At 39.2% G+C, this 16,938-nt stretch overlaps 1 protein-coding gene across 2 annotated transcripts; it reads left to right on the top strand.

Annotated features, from left to right (window-relative positions):
• The first annotated feature begins 813 nt into the window (after positions 1-813).
• Positions 814-16,176, top strand: LOC128380964 (carnitine O-palmitoyltransferase 1, liver isoform-like). Of its 2 annotated transcripts, XM_053340865.1 has the most exons (19): positions 814-920; positions 4,900-5,045; positions 5,756-5,895; positions 6,158-6,329; positions 6,588-6,689; positions 7,076-7,213; positions 7,433-7,510; positions 8,316-8,423; positions 8,946-9,033; positions 10,880-11,075; positions 11,159-11,347; positions 11,464-11,569; positions 11,653-11,769; positions 12,815-12,979; positions 13,313-13,441; positions 13,568-13,723; positions 13,812-13,925; positions 14,189-14,281; positions 14,814-16,176. In XM_053340865.1, exons 2-19 carry the CDS (start codon positions 4,905-4,907, stop codon positions 14,937-14,939), a joined length of 2,358 nt encoding a protein of 785 aa, XP_053196840.1. In that variant the 5' UTR covers positions 814-920; positions 4,900-4,904; the 3' UTR covers positions 14,940-16,176. The 2 variants fall into 2 exon arrangements, with proteins under 2 accessions (XP_053196840.1, XP_053196841.1); XM_053340866.1 differs by lacking the exon at positions 814-920 and having other exon boundaries at positions 4,569-5,045.
• Positions 16,177-16,938: the final 762 nt, after the last annotated feature.

The raw sequence follows: 16,938 nt of genomic DNA on the forward strand, positions 1-16,938 counted from the left end.
AAGATAATAAGTTGACTCTGAGTGGAGTTTCGTTTTGTCAGCACAGATAATGTGTAAGGATAATTAGTAGCAAATGTGCATTGCACATAAGTGGTAAAATGTAGTAAGTAATGCAACTATTTCAATTACTTGATCAAATTAATGTAACTTATTACATTTGATTACTTTTCTACTGAATGTTTTCAACTGTTAAGGTAAAATCTAAGTTTTTCATGGATACTGTCATAATTTATAAGGGAGATCATTTCTTATAAAGCAAGATTTATCTCTCATTTAAAAATGTTTTCATTAGTTCATATAGATTTTGGAATATAAAATAAAGTAAAAAGTAAAGTAAAATGTCTGGAATAGGCTTAATTAGGCCTACTGTGACACCATTTAAGCCTATGTGTGCTCCAAATAAGGTCTACATCATGATTTATTAAAAACATTAATATATGTATTCAGTAAAAGGTTGAATATTTTAAAAATGAGGGGGAAAAAACTCCTGAGCAAAAATGTTAAGGTTTGACTTCAGATGTAACCTCCTTTGAAATGATTTTCATAAATAACTAATTTAATTACATTCAATGACTATAACAAATTACAGTTACATTTATTTTGAAATCACATTTCGTAACGCCGTTACATGTAACTAGTTAGTTACTCCCCAACAATGCTATCCGTTAAAACTTAAAGTTACAACACAAGCGTCTCCAAAACGCACCTCCGCATGATTGCAAAATTTCCGACGGTCTGTGAAGGCAGCGTGAGGTCCATGATCCAGCATCTGTAGTCCGGTTGTTCCTCTCTGTGGAGGAGGGCCGACACCGACGCGCCTACTACAGACACCGGCGGGCGGTCGGTCGACGTCAGAAGTCAACAGTCGGCTCCTGCTTCTGTGGATACTTGATTTCGCCTCCCGTACAACCAGACAACAGGTATGTAAACGTGCATCTAACTATAATGTAGCGTGTTGCAGCGACCTCAGAGACAGTCGCATCTTTTTCGGTCAGCCTGACCGTTATATGATGGGCTGGGCGCTCGGCTAGCCACAGTTAGCCGCAGCTAGCCTCAGTTATCAAACATAACCCTGACAGTAATGTCTGCTAAAGTTCGCGGTATCGTTTATAAACTGCGTTTGCCTTTTATGTGCATGATAGCTAGCAGTAGTGTGTGGTTTCTCAGACATATTAGCTAATCATAATACGAGTCTTATAATAAATACATGCACATAACGTGAATATTTTACTTTGTGCTCAGGACCACTTTACGTTAAACGACTCTTGTCGTCGTTTTAATTGAAGTGTAAACTGTTAGCTAAATTAGCTACAATAGCCTTTAATTGCAATTCTCCAAATCTCTCTGTCGTCTGTGTGATTTGGCCAGAAAGAGCTGTAGGGTCACCTCAAACTTAGCTGGTATTTGCTCTGTTGACATAACTTAGCTGCTGTTATGGAAGTTGTCCCAGGTTATCACAGGCCTTATATTACAGTCAGTGGCACAGCTTCATAGCTTCACCAGTGTCTCCATGTCAAAGCTCACACATTAGCTCCTTATACGCAGAAGTTGTCAATCTGTGTGTGAAACATTATCTCTTCCTCATGAAACACTGACATTAAATAAAACGTGCTACTTTACTGAAGCTTAGAGGAACTTCACATTTATGTCTAGGTGAAATCTGCAGATATAGAAGTTTAAACTGAACCAGCAAAGGAATCAAAGGGATTTTAGGGGGTCACAAGAAACTCCACTTCATTTCATTTCTTAATATACACAGACCAAGTTGTTCAGTCATCACAAATCAAATGGCAGCAGATCTTAAAACACCATTCAAACTGAGGAAATTACTGAGGTAATTACAAAGATGGTTGTGATTTCACTAGAAATTCACACCTTGGGAGCGCCACAGTCAAGGCTGAGTTAACTTGTTTTAAGAACAAGGAGTGTCTTATCTGAGGATGTCAGGCATACTTCTCTAAATGTTCAGAGTGATATTTTAATTTTTTTATATAACGGTGTTCATATCAGTGATGAGTCAATGATACTACTGTCATATTTAAATCCTGTAAATGATTAAAAAGTAGCCTGATTATAGTTGAGTTCACTGAGTCACTCGACCATTGAATGAGAATAAAAATCAGCTTACTTAATTTACTAACTTACGTACTTACTTCTCATGTTAATGTGATTTCATCAGAAAGAGTGAATAAAATATTAGGTTACCTAATAAAAATATCTCAAATCTTTAATCAGTAAGGTGCAGAAAAATGTAACGGTCAACACTCACAATCCCATGGAGACATTAACTTTTAATAAAGTAGTTTAGAGTCAAATCTGCTTTATTTGATGGCGATTTGTTCTGGTTGTGCAGCCTGTTTGTGAATTGTGTGGTGAATTCAAACATGAAAACAATAAAACCTCAGAGCTGTGTGTTTCCCATTTCTGTGTTGTGTAAAAATGTGCAACTAATCCTTTTATGAGTATATGACAACAGAAGCTGAACAAATAGTCAATATTTACTGCGTCGTGCTGTCTAGAAGGCTTGATTGTTCATCTTTTCTCTCATACCTGGAGGACAATGAGTAGTCATGATAAGTCAAGATAAGGCAGAGATTACTGAAACACGTCTGTTACTTGTTTGTCTGTGTCTAAAGTTCCTGTAACTGTTTACTGTGGCTGGTTGATCCTGTGGAGGGCAAAGGGTCATAAAACCATAAAAACAATGATTTTTAGAGAAGTCCATGAAACGGTTAGTTTTATCAGCAGAGCCTGAAATCACCTACATAGTACATATGTGTTTATCTTTTTCTTTTTTTTTTAACCTTGTTTACACACACAGGCTCTGCTTTCCTCTTTTCCTCTCCTCCTCCTTCTTCTCTGAACCCGTCTGTTTTCTGTCTGGCAGGTTTCCATCCATCTGTGTCGCTGAAATAACAACAAAAAAATGCAAAGTTGTTGTTTAGTATCAAGCGAGTAATTAAAATACAAGGTTGTCTCAGTTCCTCAGAAAACCTTTACTACTCAGAGACCCCCTCGCTTCATTAAATCATACTAAATCTGCAACTTAATCATTACAAAGATGTCATTGTTAAGCTTTTGTTTTGTTTTTTTACTCACATCTATGAAGACATCAGCTCAGGAGTGAATTGGGAATCAAAGCTGCAGAGATGTGAATGATTACCACGCTATCATTGAAGATTAAGCTCTCAAAACATTTCAGTCTAGTCAAAAAGAGGTTGGATATGAAACTAGTGGGACTAGCAAGCAGCTCCTGCAAAGTGTGTGTGTGTCTCTGTGTGTCTGTGTGTGTGTGTGTGTGTGTGTGTGTGTGTGTCTGTGTGTGTCTGTGTGTGTGTACAGTTATTTCTGGACTGAGCAGGTGTGTTGTGTCTGTGTTGGCACTCACAGAAAGGAAGCTGAAATGTACCCACTGTTATATATCGGCACAGACCTGAGTGTATCTGCTGGATCTGACCTAAAGAGCAGAATCTCGGTGGGACCTGGAGACCATGAGGAAAGTGTGTGTGTGCCATTTTTAGGCTCACGATAAGAGCAGATGTCGCCTCCACAGCAGTGCAGTCCAGCGTCAGAGTGACTAAACCTCAGGGCATTATCCATAGCCTATATTTGTGTGTGTGTGGGGGGGTAAATCAATTCCCTTTGTGAAGAGAAGCAGTAATTGCTTTAAACAAAAAAAAAACCTAATGGCATCAGCAGCCAGTCAGCACTTTCCCTTCAAACTCTCTCAATTTCAAGCTGACTTTGCATCTGAATGGGGTCAATAATGCGTCTTGTATGCTCATGCATGAGATGGATGTGTTTTTCCAGGTATACACACGCATACACGCACACACACATTTTGTAGTTCATCATCAGTCTGATGAATCATCTTCACAGCACTTGCTACCACCTCAGTTTCCCGTCAGCTGCAGCTGCGTGTCTGCATCGGGATCACAGAGCAGAAGAGATGTTGCTGCGGGCCGCTCACATCGCTCTCCGTGTTTATTCTTCTTGTTGACAGTTCTCGGTGTCCCGTTGTTAAGTGGGTCATTCATGGTATAAAAAGCAGCTGTTGAGATGTGCCCTTGTGTGGTTTTTCTGCCCCCATGGTACCTAAATGTCACAGTCGAGGTCTTGTCACACATATTGTGTATTATTCCTAAACCCCAACCCCCAAGACCAGGCAGGACACAGCAGTGTATCTGTGCTCTTGGTATCAATATAATAGCATCACATGAGCAGTCTGGCTAATGATAGAAATGACACAACATTTAACAATCTCCAACACTTTATTACAACTGTGTGACAGTATAGAGTAAATATTTTCTTTATTAGTATACAGTGTGTATTATTCTTGTATGTTTATGTTGTCAGTAAGCCACCTGACCATGGGGTTTGTGTCTCTATCTTGGATGGACTCTTGACAAATGTCAGCAACTGGCTATTAGTTATTTGTGTATAATTTACATTTTTACCTAGGAGGGCCATGTTTGGTTGTTCATTAATATTCTTGTGCCTTATGTGGTGTTTGGAGTTTGACACTTTGTCTTAAAGTGGTACGCTCAGATTTGCACAAATAAGGAGTTGCATCTCAATTTTGTTGTACAATGACAATAAAGATCTATTCTGTCCTATTCTGCTCTAAATCAGAAAATGGTGAAACATGCTAATCTCTGTTTTAGGAAAGCCCAGGTTGCAACATCTTGTTTTGTCTGGACAAACAGCCCACAGCCCAAACACATTTAGTTTACTGAACAAGAGTAATGAAAAAAGGAAATATTTACATTTAAGAGGGTGGAAAAGTTTTTCTTCTTTTGCCATTCAACTGATTGTTTCAGCTCCACTCCACTTCTTCTCCCTCTGTCAGTGACAATCTTTTTGTTTTTTCTCTGTGTCTGTGCCTCCGATTATTCACAGTCATCATGGCAGAAGCCCACCAGGCGGTGGCCTTCCAGTTCACCGTCACCCCGGAGGGCATCGATCTGCAGCTGTCCCACCAGGCCCTCACTGAGATCTACCTCTCTGGTGTGCGCTCTTGGAAGAAACGTATCATCAGACTCAAGGTAACCCCACATCTGTCCTGTGTCTGCACCCCAAAAAATCTGTAATAATAAAACTCATGCTTACAGTGGTCCTCCTTCCATGTTATTACTGCTTTCCCGCCTTTCTGCATGTCAGCATCTGTTCTGCTCTGCTGGCCTGTCCAAGTTATGGATTATGGTTTTTGTTCATTTTCTGCTCATTTTAGTCAGTTTGCAGTTTTGTAGCTCGCTCCTTTGCAAGCTGCAAACTTCACAAGTCTCTTCACAAGTCTTTAAACATCTTCATCAGAGTGGTCTTTAACACTAACCCAGAAAAATCCATTTTCATTTACGTCCTACCTTCCAGATCCTCAGTTGTTGAAACACTGACACAAACTGAATGAGATTTTTTTAACCACTGAGTTTTAACTGTTCTTTCTTAATTTGATCCTCATCTTTGTCATTCATTCTCAGTCAAAAGTTCAAAGTTGAAAAGTACCAAGTTTGAGTGGCACCTACTGCTAAAGTCTTACCATGAATGAAAGTGAAAATGAATGAATGAAAATTAGCATTCCTTTGTTGAGTAAATGGGGTCAATGTGTGACACCGAGCTAAATGCAGTTAAGACCATCAGAATGAAGCATTCCTGACAGCTGTTGCTTTAATCTGATCAAAGGTAAGCTATCACATATGAGTGCACTCTGACTCTAAACAGGATTAAAAAATCAATCTCTCTCCTCTCACATTCACAGAACAGTGTGGTAACAGGCGTCTATCCCGCCAGCCCGTCCTCTTGGCTTTTTGTGGTCATAGCAATCCTGGCTACCATGTACACTCGGTCCGACCCCTCCATGGGACTCATAGCCAAGATACAGGAGCACCTCCCTGTCAGGTAACACATCTCATGACTCTTAAAAAAAAAACTAGATGTATCTCATTTCATATAAAGTGGACCAACAACGGTCATCTTTATTTTATTATTAATCTTCATGTAAAACCAGATATTGCTTTAAAGTGGAGGGGGTCATAGGACTGATTTAGAAAGAGAAAAATGAGACAGATTTCCTGGCTTGATAATAAGCATTGTAAAAACTCTCTCTTATAACCAAAATCTTTTTCTCCCACTTTCCTCCATTGTCTCCCACAATTCCCAGCCAGTCCATGAGTAGCCAGTGCCAGACGGTGGTGTCGGCCGTGCTCTTCAGCACCATGCTGTGGCTCTTGCTCATCTTCACCATGCGCCTGTGCCTCAAGCAGCTCCTCTCCTACCACCGCTGGATGTTCGAGAACCATGGGAAGATGTCCAACACCACCAAAGTCTGGGTGGTCAGTCTTGTTTCACACCTTATTCATCTTCTCACCTCTAATTTATCATTTTCACTGTCCCTCAGTTTTGTGGTCTTTGGTGTACACACTGAGGTGACACTTTCATATATTTATTTATATGCATAGTACACATATGTTTATACATTTTCAGAAATGTATTTGGATAAAACTGCACTTTTGCTTTATTTATATACGCTGTGTGTATTTATGATCTAACATTCCAAATGAACACTGTATACGCTTGTTTCTGCACACCAGGCGCTGGTGCGGATCTTCTCTGGCAGAAAGCCTCTTCTCTACAGCTACCAGGGTTCATTGCCAAACCTGCCTGTGCCTGTCGTAAAGGACACAGTGAAGAGGGTGAGATGTCACATGAAGCAAAGGAAATGATAACACACAGATAACTGGCCCTGAGACAGAGTCATTATTTATATATTTTTTCATCTGTCTATACGCTAGTTGAGAAATGTATAAAACACAAGGAATCTACAGTATTCTGCAAAATCTAGGTTTATTTGACAGATGGCAGGAGATAGAAACCAGCAGAGATGCCAGTGGAGGTGTCAGTGAGATTTGGTTATTATATCAGCAGAATTAAATGTGGTTGTGATGGTGTAAGCTTTGGCCATATCACCCAACTGTGGGAATCAGCTGACCTTTCTTTATGTTTCCATGTATATGTGACCTGTAATGCTGTTGCTTAAATAATGTGTTTTTTTTTTATTTGGCACATTTTTCTCGTTTAGTACTTGGAGTCGGTGCGTCCGCTGATGGATGACGCAGAGTACGAACGCATGACCAAGCTGGCTGCAGACTTTGAGAGCAGCCTCGGTAACCGGCTGCAGTGGTACCTCAAACTCAAATCTCTCTGGTCTTCCAACTATGTAAGTGGTCGACTCCAGCGGCGCGTGCAACCGTGGTTACATAAAAATGTCACCTTAAGATGCACGGAGCAAATTTAAAATTCCATTAACAATGTATATCTTTTGTGAGGTTCTGTGCATCTGAATAATTTATCCTGTCTGAATATGTGATGTGACTGCTAGTTGGCTGTAATATTAGCTTTTAACACTTTTTAATGTATGTGTGTGTGTGTGTTTTAGGTTAGTGACTGGTGGGAGGAATATATTTACCTACGAGGACGAAGCCCAATAATGGTCAACAGTAACTACTACGGCATGGTATGAAAGCTCTCCATATATGTTTTTGCATTGAGAGAAGACTTATAGTTTACAGGTTGCACAATCCCACAGCTGAGTTAGTTCATTTTATGACCTTTTTAATATACAGTACTGTGCAAAATACAGGAAATAGGAAATATGTACACTCAATTTTACATTAATTATTAAATATCAAGATTATTAATTAAGGTTCCATTCCATTTAGGTTTAAGAGAGCCAGGTTCCTGCTATTGCTCAAATGTAAGGGGAAGTCACACTACATACTTGCCACTTTAGCTTATAGAAGCTGTTTTCTTTTCTATTTTTTTTTTTTTTGGTTTTTTTGATACTGCATACACATTTCCTGTATTTTCTGGTTGTATTCTAATAAAGAGACTGAGAAATAATGATATATGGTTATTATAGCATACTAAAAGACCATTGCACAGTACTATAAGGATTCATACTGTGACTAATTTGTTTTGTGACTGTTTGGCATGAGGAGCGAAAATGATGCATAATCGTGTGCTATGTTTAAGCTTAGACTAAGACAGGTGAGACTCTGATTTTAGTCATTCTGGAAAAGTTTACCAGCTGTGTTTGGTAGCAGCACTGTTGCACTTAATTAATAATCAAGATTTATAGGACACAGCTCATCTAATGACGATATTTCTTATATATGGTTTAAAAAATATGATACCAGCTATCTCCTTAAATGCTTTGTTTTGACCAACAGCAACTATAGCAATGATAAGACAGAGTATGTCACTTATTTTTCCTCCTGTTTACCCTCCTCCTGACTTCCTCTCCCTGTTTGGACCCCCAGGACTTCTTGTATGTGACACCCACTCCCATCCAGGCGGCCAGAGCAGGCAACACCATATATGCATTCTTTCTCTACCGCCGCAAACTCAACAAAGAGGAGCTTAAACCTGTGAGTTCAGCCACCAGTCAACCTCAGCCGCTCCATATGCACAGAGCCAGTCATTATACATATCTCTTTGCTATGGCAACAAATACATTTTGAGACAATTACTGTAATTTTCAAGGTAAATAATCTGTGTGCTGCCATAGACTCATGATGCTATAAGTGTTGTTGTGTTATGATTGTCATGACGACTGTGTGAGCAACATCCACCCGTCAGTGTTTGTGTGTCTTGACTCTTGATAGTATATAACGTGCATCACCTTTCTTTTATTTAGATTTCATGTTTATGTGAAGACGTTTCCCTCATGTTCTCACACCATGTTCATCTCTCACCCCTTCCTCTTGTACTCTTTTCAACCTCTATTTCGCTTGCTTCATTTCTTCTTATTCTTTTCTTCTTCTTGTTTCTTTTTGAATTTTTCCCTCTTTTTTTGTCTCTTTGCTTGACTGTGCATCTTCCCCCACTCTTCCCCATACACACTGCTCTCCCTATACCCTCCCCTTCGTCTTCTCCTGTCCATCTCCCAGAGTCGCATTCCAGGCACTGTCATTCCTCTGTGCTCAGCTCAGTGTGAGAGGATGTTCAACACCACACGCACTCCTGGAGAGGAGACCGGTAAAGAGACTGATATGTACACACACTGTGACAACAATGAAATTCACCCAAGTGATGATACCCACCAGTTTCTTACTTCAGCTTGGCAGCCATCCTAACACACACACTGCAGCTTCAAAGATGATGAGGCTTACTGAAGGTGTTTGAACCCTCTGGAGTTCAACCGGGGATAGAAAATAGTTTGAAAGACTGTATGTACGTGTCTGTGTGTGTGCGTGTGTGTCTTTGTTACATTTCCGGGACCTTCCAGTATAAACACCTTGTCAGGACTAGTAATTTTCATAGGGACCCAGGCCCAGTCTTAATGAGGCAAAGCATAATTTCTGAGGTCCTGGTTGAGGTTAGGGGTCAGGTGGGATTTAAGGTTTGGGTTTGAGTTAGGTAGGCTGTCCACAATGAATGGAAGTCGGTACAATGTACTTACAAGGATGGCTGTACAAACTTGTGTGTGTGTGTGTGTGTGTGTGTGTTTTCCTGCAGCAAGGCGTATGTGATTCACTGAGTCATAATATATCTGCTGTACAATCCATCCTGTCATCTCTCATCTGTCTCTTCTTACCTTCTGGCCTCATCTCAGGTCTGTCTGAGCTGCTTCAAAGATTCTTTCTAAAACTAACGTCTATTTTATCTGCTCACACAATTTTTTTTCTCATCTCCTCCATCCCGGTTCCTTTTTCCATTTCATCATTCTGTCATCTTTTTTTTCTACCTTACTTTGCTGTTTTTTGTTTGTTTTTTTCTTTTTCTGCACCATCTTTCTTTTATCCTACTCAGTGGTTGTTGAGGTCTGCAGTGCCTTGCTGTTCCTATCAATTTGAGCGGATGTTTGACACTTGTCGAATCCCTGGAACGCTCACAGGTAGTTTTCATATTTTTACACAACTGGACCAATCCTAGTTTTAGATTAATACACATGTGCCTGACATTTTTATTGTCTATATTTTAAAATTGAACCGTCTAACCTCTCTTTATAGTTCCTCAAATCAGAATTAAAACTGCATAATCAGGTGTACTTAATTTCTCAACTTGTTAACTAGACCTTTAATCATCCCTTTTTGAGTTATCTCATTAATCCTGGTAGTAAAATCAATATAAAACTTTAGATCAAACAATCGATCACTTTATCAAAAAATAATTTACAGATTAATTGACAACAAATATTATCAGTAGTCGGACCATAATCATGCAGCTTTTAGTCATAATATGATTGTAGAGTAGAGACATGACGAGACATGTAGTGTTGTTCAACAGGTTGCGTCGCATGATTTGATAAAGTTCAGGCTTCTCTCTACATGTTCAAATTCTTTGTTCATTATCATTTTGCAATAGAAGTTGTTAAAGGACGGTTTTAGTTTTCAGTGAAGTTCAGATTCAACCACAAATTGTACTTGGGAAGCTGCCCAGTTCATTAATAGCTTTTATTTTTGGCCACTTAATCAAATTCATCTCAGCTGAATTACCAAACTACTACCTATATTTTAATCCAGTTAATGTCACAAGGGAATATCAGAAATTGAATTGTTGTCTCCTGGCGGCTTCACCAACACTGTTGATATAAAGTATAAAGCAACCCAAAAAAATATGAAAATGAGAAAGATCCTTGGTTTTCCAAATGCTGATATTTTGAGTAAACTTCTGCACAACTAACACCTCAAATCTCTAATACTAACTTGGAATACATAATTCTTTAAAGCAGCTGCTTACTATTGATATTGTCTATATATTGTATATAAAACAGCCTGAAATCTAACACATGCTTTTATGTGTAATGAATAAAAGAAATTAAACTGCTTCTGCCTTAATTAAAATCATATTTAGACTTTCCCCCTTTTTCTTCTGCTTGAAGACACGGTGCAGCACTGGCAGGACAGTGACTACGTCGCGGTGTACCACCAAGGACGCTACTTCCGGCTTCGGGTGTACCAGGCAGGCAGACTCCTGTCCCCAAGGGAGATTGAATTCCAAGTTCAGAGGATCCTCGATGACTCTTCACCTCCTTCCAAAGGAGAGGCAAAACTCGGTGCCCTGACCGCCGGTGAAAGGTGGGTCTGATAAGCCACCGATGTTTAAGACACATGGTCCAAACGGCACACTTCATCCTTAATGTGATGTCATCATTTTCCAGAGTGCCGTGGGCTAAAGCCAGGATGAACCACTTCAGCAGCGGGGTCAACAAACGCTCTCTGGACTGCATTGAGAAAGCTGCTTTCTTCGTGACTCTAGATGATGACGAGGAGGGCATGTTGGGAGAGAACCCAGAAGCTAGTTTGGATCACTATGCGAAGTCCTTGTTGCATGGGAAGTGTTATGACAGGTAATTATAACCTAACAACCTAAACCCTGGCTGGTCAGCATAATTCAACAAGATTTTACTGTTATGAAGCAGAATTTTCACCACAGCGTTCAGTCATTATTTTTGTTGTTATGCAGGTGGTTTGACAAATCCTTCTCAGTTGTTTACTACAAGAATGGAAAGACTGGTATTAATGCAGAGCACTCATGGGCCGATGCACCAGTGGTGGCACACTTATGGGAGGTAAAGTACATGAAAGAAAAGTAGTTTTGCTCTTCATTGTCATCTGGTAATTAGAAAAGTCCTTAACTGTGTTGTGTTTTCAGTTCGCCCTGGCCACTGACAGCTTCCAGCTCGGGTACAATGCAGAGGGTCACTGCAAAGGAGAAGTAGATTCATCATTACCACGACCACAGAAGCTGACCTGGGAAATCCCTCCAGAAGTGAGTTCTCCAATTACGCATTAAATTCCAATTATGAGAAATCAGTCACCTAAATGTACTATTGTTATTCCAATTGTTAAATGTGCACTGTAGCGTGACGCTTTTGTGTGTGTAGGGCTTAGCCTAGTTAATAATTACTTTAATGACTAGTAGATGCCTGTTTTTCTTTTAATATGGAGCAGGTCATGTAATGAGGCCTGTTAACATCTCCTCTGTGTAAAGTGTAACTAACCAAGAAGTTATATAAACAAACAGAACATTAGCAAAGTAGTAATGAGGCCAAAACAGTCACACACCTGGCTGAATTATAGCAAATTGACCATTTCTGATCATTAGAGACTATGTGTGAATTTGAACATAATGATCTCAAGGATTTATTAAAGTGTTGGATTGTTCGGCTGCTTTGAATGTCATGAAATACATTACATATACTGCTGAGCGTCAGTCCAGTATAATCATATAAACAGCATTATCAAATGAATTTTTAAACGTTTTATTTATATCATTATTACATTAACTAACTGATTGGGAAAAACGGCTCCATCTGTCTCTGAGTGCAGATTTGTGGTGATGTCTATTCATCTCGTGACACTCTGAACCATCCAGACATTTCTGAACAAAATCCTCCCATTTGCTGAGCTGCCGTCACCATGTTAAATTGTGATTGGCACAACTGTGTCAGATATGATATGACTGGCTGAGAGAGTATATATTAATCACCACACCTGCTGATCAATATTCACGTTTACTCAGCTCTTGGCACTTTGCACTGCTGTGTATACATTAACCATAATAGCAGGTGCTTAATCTTCATAGTCAGCGTACAGACTTGATAGCACAATCGATTTTTCTTTTTCTAACCAGGCAAGAAAGCAAATAAGCTATAATGGTTTGAGTTGAAGATGTAGAAGTGGGTATTAAAGGAATCAACATCAACATTTCTAACCTTATTAAAGTGCGGTCTATTCTTTTGAAGCCACAGTTCAATGTTTAATGGTGTCTCAGTCCTGCTGATGGTAACAGTTTGGATATGTCTCTCTCTCAGTGTGAGGAGCAAATATCTCAGTCTCTGGCAGTGGCCCAGGCCCTGGCTGACGATGTCGACTGCCACGTCTTCTCCTTCCGAGAGTTTGGCAAGGGGAGGATCAAGAAGTGTCGAGTCAGTCCAGATGCCTTCCTTCAGATCGCTCTTCAGTTGGCTTACTACAGGGTGAGGCTGGTTATACAGTTAAGGAGATGGTACATGCATCAGCAGCGTGGCAGTCTCTGTTGTTTTGGCTCTCTACTCCAACACAGTGGATCTGAAATGAAACCATGACTACAAAGGTGAAGATACAGCTTTACCGAGTGATCCAGTTTGAAGTTGCACACACTAAAACACGACTAATGCTGAAAGCCAGTGCTTCTATGTCGTAGTTTTATTTAAAATCCAATAAGATGGAATAGAGAGCCAAAGTGAATGTGTTAATATCCAAATAGTAAAAGTCACATTTACTTGTGTCAATATTATCCATGGCATGTGAGTTTTGATTTTGCATTTTAGGAGCGTAGGACATTCTGCTTAACGTACGAAGCCTCCATGACTCGCCTGTTCAGGGAGGGCAGGACTGAGACCGTTCGCTCCTGCAGCAATGAGAGCAGTGCCTTTGTCCGAGCGCTGGAGGGTGAAGAGGTGAGACCATGGAAACTGTCTCTGGAATTGATCATTTTTGTCTAATGTTTGCAGATTTGTTTTGGTCTTAACTACTATTTTCCTGGCATAAATCATACAATGTCTGTTTTAACAATTCTCCACCAGGCAACAGATGTGTGCAGGCGTTTGTTCCGCGCAGCATCAGAGAAGCACCAGAATCTGTGTCGTATGGCAATGACCGGAGCTGGCATCGACAGACACCTCTTTTGCCTCTATGTGGTGTCCAAATACCTCGGAGTGGAGTCTCCTTTCTTGAAAGAGGTTTATTACTTTTGCCTTGTCATTTTATTGACCTCAGACTGTCCAGTTTATTGTGACTTGTTACTGATGCTTCATATGGGTGTTTCAGGTGCTGTCTGAGCCCTGGAGGCTGTCCACCAGTCAGACTCCACTCCAGCAGGTGGAGCTGTTTGACCTGGTTAACCACCCAGAGTACATCTCCTGTGGAGGGGGCTTTGGTCCGGTCAGTATGTGTATATGGTTTGTTGTACGCCATATGGTAGCTTTCAGTATGATAGCATTCGTGTAGACTCTTTATGGATATCTTCCCAATAGAAACCATTTATTTTAATGACAGTGAGTTTCTTGAAATATCTCATATGTACAATGACCTGTTGTCTGTTTTGACACTCTGTACACGTATGTACGAAAATATTTGTAATATTTTTATATGTACACTTCAAATGAGGCAACCATGAGTGAAAATATCATCTGTATCTGTTTCAGGTGGCTGATGACGGTTATGGGGTGTCTTACTACATCTATGGAGAGAACCTGATTAATTTCCACATCTCCAGCAAACATTCATGTCCAGACACTGTAAGTTTAATCAAAGTGTCCTCCAGCCATGTGTTAAGATATTTAAAAATATATTTGAATCATTTATGTACTAAAGGTTTTTCCACAAAAAAATCAATTAACTCATTAAAACCTTTAAAATAACATCTGCTCCTTCCCCCTCATTGAAAATTCAGAATCTATGAATATTTGTATCTTAAAATGTGTAAACTGCTGGACACAAGATGTGCCCTACTATACTGAAAAGTCCAAATCACACTTGTGTAAGTTGGATACTGAACTATGATTGGCTCCAAACTAGTGCTAGTAAGTACCCGCCTTGAACTCAGATTTAAGGTGGGCGCAGAGAATGAATGTTAAGAGTCTTCAAGTGTCAAACTCTGCACAGTGAAGCTCGAACACTCAACTAAGCCATAAACTGTAACTTCTGACCAACATATTATTTCTGTTAACTATTGTTTCTGACATTTATATTTACAATTCAGTTTTGTAATTTGCAATCTCTCTCTGACACTTGATTTCCTTACTTTTCCCTTCTGTGTCTCCCTTAAAGGACTCCCACAAGTTCGGTGCTCAGATCAGAAAAGCCCTGCAAGACCTGATACAGCTGATTGGCCCCAATCAAAGAGAGTCCAGCAGAACAGAAAAGAGTCAGCACGAGTTCAAAAAAGACAAGTAGACCCGACGCTCAGGGAAAAAAGGATGATGAAGGGAAGGTGTGCAAGTATAATTGTTACATCATGGAGAGTCAGGAGTTTTCCTCGTGCATTGGAAAACTTTTATAGCCAACCTGATAATATTGAAGAGACAGCTCAGTGGGGAAACTGGTTTAAGTGGGGTGATGTTTTTACTGAAACGCCTCTGTATTTGTGTGCGTGTATGATGAGAGAAAAGGGAAAAAGGTCCATAGAATAACAAATCAAGAAATGTGATTCAAGTACAGTGCGGCTTATTTGTTTAATATCGTTTTATTTTTTTGTTTTTTTAAAAGAAGCCACTAATTATCTACGTAAAAGTTAGGGTAGAACTTCCTAACACGTCATGTTATTGCAGGGAGTAATTTAACATACATTCAAGTGCAGTATGTTTTTGACACAGTTAAGTATTCTGAACATTTTGTGCCACTATTTGCTGTTGTTGAATTTGTTTGGTTAGCTGATGTGTGCAATACATCTGGAGAACAGACACGCAGGACTGTTTAGCTGATGTCAGTTTCTACCATCTGAGTGCGACATTGCTGTGACACCAGGTATTTAAACATCTTGTTTACTCATAATGTATTAATCTGCTTTCACCAGCAACAAATGATTGTAACGCTCTGCTGAGAACGCCAGGCTGTTTCTACATGTAGTGAAATGACACAATAAAATCAGATTTGTAGGTTGGCATTATTACACAGTAACCTGATATTACATTTTAGTGCCATTTCACACAGAAAATAACTTTTTTTGTTTTAAAACTGATTCAAACTGTACAGACAGTATTTTGAATATACATTTTCCTTCAGTGGTCAGTAGACATTTCAAATGAACCAAGTTATAAAATTGTACTGTGATAAACTCCAGTTATTTCACTGCCATCAACGTATAAAATCTGTTTTGTATATTTTATTTTTTATCACTGTGTTATTAAACAAGCACCATGCACCACAATGCAAGCTGTATCTATGATCAACCTGTGCAGGTATTCAGTCCCAAGCAGTGCTGCAGGTCAGATGTGGATTACTTATGATGTGACATTTTATGATCGAAGATGGTGATGCAGATTTCTCTGTTATTATTCATTATATATATATTATAATATTATTATTAAATGACAGCTTTTTTTTTTTTTTTTTTCTTTGGTTTCTTTTCACTCCAGGTCAGCTGAGCTTGTCCCATTATATTGCTATTGTCAACCTTTTTTATTGCCAAATTACAAGGGAACGTAAAGTCGTTCTTAATGAAAAAAGCCTCCAGTGTGTTTTTTCTTACTGTCTTAACCTGTGTGTACACCGTCAGATACATATCACTCATATACTGATTACATGTTGTAAAAGCTGTAAAAATGTAACTTTTTATAGCTCTGCCAACTAGAGGTCAGATCACCTGATTCTGGTTAATTTCTAATTATTTCACACCTTGACACTTATACTATTCTTTTTTTTCTTTCTTTTTTTATACAGCTAAGACACCCAAGCAGTACAAAGTTAAAAAGTTTTAATAATATTTAGTTTGACACTGCAGATAGCTGGCAGCTTCATCTTACATCACATTCTCACAGGCTTGAATGGTTTTCTTCTTTTCTTTCTTATGGAAAATCTTCCCATCTAGCTGGACTGTCCAATAAAGCTTGGCACCCTCAAAGTTATTTTGTATCTATGGAAGCATGGAAAATAAAAAAAAGCAACATTAAATTTACATTCAACATTATTTTACTATCAAAATCACCTTTTTTTTAGAGTGGAGGAAAACATACCTGGTTCAAAATGGCTTCGCTCACAACAAAATCATTGAAGTTAATGAGTGAGTTTGATTGCACTTCCACCTTCACAATTTGCTTTCTGACTTTTTCTGCAACTAAAAAAGCAAAAATACACATTACGATGAAGTACAGTACACTGAGTTTGTTTGGTTAAATGAAAAGGTGGCATTAAAGAAAAATGTACTTAATATGAGGACAGATTTAATATCAATTTG

The sequence above is a fragment of the Scomber japonicus genome, chromosome 20 (assembly GCF_027409825.1).
Source record: "Scomber japonicus isolate fScoJap1 chromosome 20, fScoJap1.pri, whole genome shotgun sequence".
Taxonomy (NCBI): Eukaryota; Metazoa; Chordata; class Actinopteri; order Scombriformes; family Scombridae; genus Scomber; species Scomber japonicus.

Excerpts from the sequence above, each read along its gene's own strand:
- LOC128380964 (XM_053340865.1), top strand. The coding sequence starts at position 4,905 with ATGGCAGAAGCCCACCAGGCGGTGGCCTTCCAGTTCACCGTCACCCCG. Across the intron at positions 8,424-8,945 it reads ACAAAGAGGAGCTTAAACCT|AGTCGCATTCCAGGCACTGT; the intron begins GTGAGTTCAGCC and ends TCCATCTCCCAG. Across the intron at positions 11,348-11,463 it reads CATGGGAAGTGTTATGACAG|GTGGTTTGACAAATCCTTCT; the intron begins GTAATTATAACC and ends GTTGTTATGCAG.